The following is a 7,798-nucleotide window of genomic DNA, read 5'->3' on the forward strand; positions in this document are numbered from 1 at the left end:
GTTCACACGCTTATAGAAGCTGGCAAGTCCAAAGTTCTTGGATCAAACGTCAAGCTGGAAGCTTTTCCTGACTCACGCAGCTGCAGGGGCTGAGGAGTTCAAGGTTGGCAGGCAGTATACTGGCAGTTAACTCCAACAAATGACAAATCCAAGATCTCCAGGCTGAATGGTGGATTGTTCGCTCACAGACAGTTGTAAGCAGCACAACAGAATCCCAATCCACAGAAGAGTGTCTCTTTTCCCAGGATGTCCATGAAAACACTGGAAGCAGGCCACACCCCTAGGGAAACTCCCTTTCAAAAGATTGGCTGCTCAAAACATATGCATCTGATCCCATCATTGGAACAACCCACATCACAATTGCTTAAACCACACAGAATTGTGGTCCAGCCAAGTTGACACACAGCTCCAACTATCACATCATCCCATTGATGATTTCCTCCCTTCCATTTTCTATGTTCTTTTTTCTTTGGAACTCCTATAATTTGAATGCTGGACTGGTCCTTCTCTGATTTTTCTCTCCTATTTCTCATCTTTTTTTTGTTTTCTGGGAGATTTCCTCCAATTTTGTCTTCCCATTCTACTAAGTTTTTCAGTATTTGTAAGATTTTTACTGCTGTCATCTTATTTTTATTCTCCTAATACTCCATTAGGAGCTCTGGTAGCATAGTGCCTAAGGCACTTGACTGCTAACCAGAAGGCTGGCAGTTCAAACCCACCAGCCACTCCTTGGAAGGAAGACTAGGCAATCTACTTTCGTAGTGATACTGCCTCGGAAACCAAGGAGGGGTAGCTTTGAGTTGGGGCCGACTCTGGCACGTAACAACAAACAACAATATTCCTTTAGGAGCTCTGGTGGCATAGTGCCTAAGGCATCTGACCACTAACCAGAAGCCTGGGGGTTCAAACCCACCAGCCACTGCTCAGAAGGAAGATTGGGCAATCTCCTTCTGTAGATACCGCATTGGAAACCCACAGAGGAGTGGCTATGAGTCAGGATTGACTCCACGGTTCTACAGAGTCTTTTGCTTCATGGTTGCAATAACTTGGAAGCTATTAATGATAGTTCTGGGAGTTTTGTTTTTGATTTTTAAGATTTTTTTTTTTTTTTTTTTTCCTTTTTTCCCTCTCTGCATTAGCTCTGTTTGCTCCATATTTCTTTTTTTCTGTTTTGGTCTTTCATGTTAGATTTTTTTCTTAGAGGTCTTTCTTGGTTGTCCACTCACATTTAAAGATGAGTCATCAGAAAGTTGATTGGAAATGTGTATGCTCTCTTGACTTAGGTACATGGGCAGGGCTTGCAGTGGGAGCTTCACTTCAGGATGATCTAGCTAGAAACCTCTGATGTGAGCATCTTCAGGTCTTCTTTCTCCAGGTTTTCAGACACTCAAGAGGAGACTCTGCTAATCTCTGACCTGGCACAACCAATTCCATCAGCCATATGGTTGGCTACTGCTGCCTTAGGATCCAACTTCTCTAGTCTAAGTCAGTAACCACTCATCCATCTGCTTTCCATCCTCCAGAAGTACTTTTGTTCTTGTCTCCTCTCCTGTTTCCCTGTCCCTGTATGCTTATGCTTAAAAAAAAAAACAAAAAAAAAAAACTTTTCTATAGTTTTAGTGAGTTTTCATTAGAACTTAATATGTAAAAAAATACAGTATCTAATGAGAATGCTGACACACTGTGAAACATAGGAAACCAATGTTACTGAATAATATGTATTAAAAAAAACAGCACTGCAGTCAAGTCTGATCTGACTCCTAGTGACCCCTCCTTGGGTTTCTAAGACAGAAGTAGATTGCCCATCCTTTCTTCCAAGGAGTGGCTGGTGGGTTTGAACCGCCAGCCTTCTGGTTAGTAGTCAAATGCCTTAGGCGGTATGCCACCAGAGCTCCGAATAATATGTATAGAAATCATTAAATAAAAAATCTAATTTGCTATGCAAATTTTTTCCCAAAACAATATATATATATATTTAAATACAATATAATAGTGAGTTTCTGTTTATGGTGATAGGAAATTTGGCAGTGATTATGTTGTATAACATGATCAATTTATAGCACTAAATTGTACAGCTGAAAACTGTTGAATTAGCAAATACCATGTTATATATATTTTTGCAACAATAAGAAAGGAAAAAATATAGCATAGCATTTGTATTTTATACTAAAAACCTTTGTTTTCAGTTTTTCATTAAATATTTCTTTTTATTATCTCATCACAAAGAATTTATAAAAATATTTGTTAAAAAATTGAAAAAACATTTTAAAATCCTGGGATGAAAAAATTCTAAAGTATAAATTATTACATATCTTCTATGATTTACAAACAAGAATAAAATGTTAAACTTTACAAGTTAGAATTTCTGAATGATTTCTATAGGAATTTACTGGAAGGAACTATAGAACATCAAACCTTAAATATTTTCTATTTCAACCCAAATTAAGCTTTCCAAAAGTGATGAATTTGTTGATAGCACCAGAAAAAAAAAAAAAAAAAAACTCACTGCTATTGAGTCAATTCTGACTCATAGCGACCCTCTTTGGGTTTCTGAGGTGGTAAATTTTTACAGTAGATTGCCCAGTCTTCCTTCCACAGAGTGGTTGGTGGGTTTGAACCACCAACCTTCTGCAGTCAGATGCCTTAGGCACTACGCCACCAGAGTCCCTTAGTTGTTAGCACAGTCCACTCAATAACTGCCATTGAAAGTGAGATAAATCCGAAGGACAGAGATTTGTATGTTAGATATGCCAGGACTTTCCATGCAACTGATTGAAGTGATCTTTTTTTCCCTTACACGCTGCTGGGTAAAATCCAGGCTCTGCTTGGCGTCACTGATTGTAGCCAGTAAACATGAAACCCAGGTAGAACAGAAAGGTATTTTTATCTCTTTGGCCAAGGGAGGCAACAGCCAGAGCTAATGCCTCCAAAACTGCTCTAAGGAATGCTCCTTCAAGCTTCTCTTATATATCATTTATAAAACAGGAAGTCATACAACATCATAGGTACACACATATTTCCACATTCTGTGCAGGCACAGTAAAGGTTACTTACTTCTCCATACATCTAGTGTATAGAAAATGGCAGCTAAATTCTACCCAGAGGCAGAGAGGTTAATATTCCTGAGGTACTTAAATATCTCAAGGTCATTTAGGATACTAAGATGGCTGCCAAACTGAATGGTTTAAAATCAGGAAGGGAGTGCATCAGGGTTGTGTCATTTCACCATACTTATTCAATCTGTATGCTGAGCAAATAATCTGAGAAGCTGGACTATATGAAGAGCCATACAGCATAGGGATTGGAGGAAGACTCATTAACAACCTGTGATATGCAGATGACACAACCTTACTTGCTAAAAGTGAAGAGGACTTGAAGCACTTGCTGATGAAGATCGAAGACTACGGTCTTCAGTATGGATTATACCTCAACATAAAGAAAACAAAAATCCTCACAACTGGACCAGTAAGCAACATCATGATAAATGGAGAAAAGATTGAAGTTGTCAATGATGTCATTTTACTTGGATCCATAATCAACACTCATGGAAGCAGCTGTCAAGACATCAGATGTTGTATTGCACTAGGCAAATCTGCTGTAAACGACCTCTTTAAAGTGTTAAAGAGCAAAGTTATCAGGGTTTTTTTTAATTTTTATTGTGATTTGGGTGAAAGTTTACAAAGCAAATTCTTTTTCCATACAGCAGTTCATACACATTTTGTTTCATGACATTGACTGCAATTCCCCACACTGTAATAACTCTCTTCCCACTTCCTCCCTGTAGTTACTTACCTCTTCCCTGTGTCCTTCTTTCCTATGCATTTCTGCCCCATGAGCTATCTCCCTGTGCAAATACTGCCCTTCTATTCTCCCATGATTGATCACTCTAAGGAGTGTATCTACCTGATGTAAATATTCACCCTATATGCTTGTCTGTTATTTGGCTGGAAGCCACAAGAGTGAGTTCAATTCCAGGCCTGAAGGGGAACTAAGGGCCATTGTCTCAGGGGTTTCATCAGGCTCTATCAGACAGTAAACCTGGTCTTTTTTTTTTTTTTTTTCTCAATGATTTTGAGTTTTGTTCCACATTGTTCTCCCACTCTATCCAGGATCTAAAGATGTCACTTTGAAGACGAAGGTGTGCTTAACCCAAGCCATGGTATTTTCAATGGCCTCATATGTGTGTGAAAGCGGGACAACCAATAAGGAAGACCAAAGAAGAACTGCTGCCTTTGAATTGTGTTGTTGATAAAGAATACTGAAAATACCATGGACTAGCAGAAGAATCTGGTGGCATAGTGCCTAAGGCACTTGACTGCTAACCAGAAGGCTGATGGTTCAAACCCACCAGCCACTCCTCCGAAAGTTGGGCAATCTAGTTCCGTAGTGATACTGCCTTGGAAACCCAAGGAGGAGTCACTATGAGTTAGGTCCGACTCAACAGCACATAACAACAACAACAACAAGCAGAAGAATGAACAAATCTATCCTGGAAGGAGTGCAGCCAGAATGCTCATTAAAAAGCAAGAATGGTCAGATTTCATCCCATCTACTTTGGTCATGTTGTCAGAAGGGATCATTCCCTGGAGAAGGATATCATGCTTGGCTGATAAAGTAGAGGGTCAGAGAAAAAGGTGAAGACCCCCAATGAGATGGATTGACACAGTGGCTGCAACAATGGGCTCAAGCATAGCAAGAATTTTAAGGATGATGCAAGACAGGGCAGTGTTTCATTCTGTTGTACATAGGGTCACTGTGAGTTGGAATCAACTTGACAGCACTAAAAACAGCAACAACACATAATGCCTGTGGTTATGGTCCCATTTTGGGGTAAGTTTTCTATTGTGTTGATAAGGCAGGATTAGGATGGGATTTATCTTGAATCCCACCTTGCTAGAGGGTGTAACTCACATCACCACCCTTAGTTTCCTCGAGGGTTTATGTGTGAATGCTCTGGCAAAGTTTGCTCTCTTGCTCTGGATCCAGCATGTGGTTCATCATCATCTTACCCCCAGTTCTTGGAACCTGAGACAGCAGCCAGTCATCCACCTGCCAATTTGGGTCCATCAGATCTTGCAACCATGTAAGTGAGGAGAATCCTCCAGATGGATGCCTGACCCATGGATTTGGGACTTGCCAACCTCCACCACTGCATGAGCCATTTCCTTGTCAGTTTGTGAGTTCTTTGACATGTTACAGTGAAATATGAAATCCTAAGATGGGAGGGAAAGTAGTGAGCAGAGGAGGAGCTGATGTTAGAGATGATGGAATGGTAGAGCAGTTTGGAAAAGTTGGACATTTGGGATATCTTTAACTACAACTTCATAGAGACTAGCCTTGTGCTGATCCTTCTAAAATAAATTATTCAAGCACCTACTATGTGCCAGGCATGGTTCTAGGACCTGGGCATAGTGATGTCCATTTAAAACATTTGTTTTAACATGTTTTACTATGATTATCACTTTCAGTAAGTTAAAGTGTTGATTTTGAGCCTTGATCCCTGGTGCAAAATGCAAGCATATTCCCATTTAGTTATTTATTGGCTCTAATTAAAGAGGGAAAACAAACAAACACTTTTAAACAATAAGTTATCTTTGGGAAAATAACTTCTAATTGCTTTTTCTTACTTTTAGTCATTAATGTTAATTTGGGAGAATAACATTTAATGATTTTTTAAAAAAGTTAAGTCAGGTTAATGTACATTAGGAGGCAGATAAAAAGCTAGTGACATAGTGAACAGGAAGTCATTCTTTTAACTCAACAAGTGATGTCACTGGGGAAAGGAGGGTCAGTTGGAACCCGGTGTCTGGCAGTTATAAGAGGAGCTGTGGCTGGGCAGAGGGTGCCCAGCAGCCACCTTGGGGGCCCTAACCTCAAGCAGCCAACATCGTGTGTCCAGGCTTGTGCACCCATCCGAGACACAGGGGATCTCTGTGACTGCCAGAGTGATCCAAGATGGAGAAGGACGACCCCCCGCAGTTAGTGACCCCTGCGTCGGTGAAAGCCATCATCTCGAGGATTGAGGCTGCCCAGCTGACTCGGGCGCAGGAGGTAGCTCCTGAGATGAGGGAAGCACCTTTCTATTGGGGTCTGATGTGCAGGATGAGGAGTGATCCCGGGTTCAGGCAAGATTCCAGCTTTGGGCCTGCTGGGGTCCTGGGACACTTGGCAACCTGGGTTTGCAGACAGATTAGTACAAAATATTCTCCTTCTAGACTCGGCCTCTTCAGAGCTAAGCTAGAGTCAAACCAACTGCTGGGACAGAGCTGGGACCAGGAAGGGAACAGAACACAGGAAGGGGCAAGGATCCAGGGAAGGGGGCAAGAAGCTTCAGGACAGCCTGAGGCACATTAGGGTTGTTCCTAGTAGGGGAAGGGGAGGGAACCAGAGCTCTTGATTTGGGGTCTGTTCTTGGCAACCTGTCTGGGCTTCCCCAAGCCAAGCCCTGGAACCTCAGAGGGGCCAATGGAATGGCTGAAGGCTAGAAGCACCCCATACATAAACCTCTACTGCCTTTTTCATTCAAGCTTCTGATCCTGAGGGTTTCTTGGGTTCTCATTTTCCCAATATTCTGCCCAGAAGTTGCTAGCAAGTTCTGAAGTTCTGAAGAAATGCTTGCTGTAGATTTTTAATATTTATCTCCTTTCCTGACCTGGTCATTTTTAAAAATAAAAATGTTAATCATTATCATCATCATCATCGTAACACCACCTTATATGCCAGGCAGTGTTCTAAGTTCTTTGGAAATAATAATCCACATAATCCTTATAAAAATTCTGTAACACAGGTGCTATAATGGTCCTTACTTTACAAATAAAAGGCACAAAGAGGCTAAGTGACTTGTCTAAGGGCACACCTCTAGCAGGTGGCATCTGATTCATCACACTCCTAAACACTACAATCTGCTGCTTCCCATATAGGACATTTCTACTCAGCTCTCATACATCTTGGACAATGTCAACTGTGTCATCAACCGCTTCCAGGAAGAATTAGGACATGATTTAAAAGAAAAGGCAAAATCCCACCAGACGGAGCAAAAGGGCAAGAACAGATTCATCTTGCTAGAGAAAATTGCCTCTTTCTCCAAAGATGCTAAGACTAAAGAGAAGCACCTGTATGAAATTCTCCACTGGCTGGGTGACTGGGGTGAGTTTATAGGCTGGGTGCAGTCCTGGGGAGGGTGCCTTCATCCCCAAGTTGCTGGTCCCAGCTCAGTCTCCTCCTTTCCCCACCCTAGGTCAGCGTTAGTTAGGAGGGGAGTGCGGGTGTGGGGCAAGGGGAGCACCAGGCACATCACAGTGTTCTTCCCCGGGTAAAACGTTCCACACACGTCACTACACATCATACCCACTCCCCAGGAAGGGCAAACATGTAGTTGTCCAAAAGTCTAATAAACTGTGACATTAGCTGCATATATGATGAAGTCATGGGTCAATTATGACAGCTTAACTTTTTTAGTAAAACCAAAAAACTCAAACCTGTTGTCAAGTTGATTCTGACTCATGCGTTACAGACTAAAGGTACCCCATGGGGTTTTCTTAGCTGTAATCTTTATGGAAGCAGATCAACAATCCTTTCTTCTACATGCTGCTGGGTGGGTTTGAACTGCCAACTATTAGGTTAGTAGTTGAGTGCAAAACATTTGTGCCTCCTAGAGACTGTTTTTTAGCATGATAGAAAACTAAGTTCAAAACCACATTTGCTCAAAACCAACAGCCAATATTACCCTCAATGGAGAGAGACTGAAACCATTCCTCTTGAGAACAGGAACTAGACAAGGATGCCCGCTATCACCACT

At 41.5% G+C, this 7,798-nt stretch overlaps 1 protein-coding gene across 1 annotated transcript in view; it reads left to right on the forward strand.

Annotated features, from left to right (window-relative positions):
* Positions 1 to 5,955: 5,955 nt before the first annotated feature.
* FAM186B (family with sequence similarity 186 member B) overlaps positions 5,956 to 7,798 on the forward strand; it is a 45,537-nt gene continuing 43,694 nt past the window's right edge. The window contains exons 1-2 of the mRNA XM_007937948.1: positions 5,956 to 6,051; positions 6,921 to 7,146. Coding sequence (XP_007936139.1) covers positions 5,956 to 6,051; positions 6,921 to 7,146 — 322 coding nt within the window. The remainder of the gene's footprint in view (positions 6,052 to 6,920; positions 7,147 to 7,798) is intronic.

Source organism: Orycteropus afer, unplaced genomic scaffold, assembly GCF_000298275.1.
Source record: "Orycteropus afer afer isolate SDZICR_OR568_19922 unplaced genomic scaffold, OryAfe1.0 scaffold00045, whole genome shotgun sequence".
NCBI lineage: Eukaryota > Metazoa > Chordata > Mammalia > Tubulidentata > Orycteropodidae > Orycteropus > Orycteropus afer.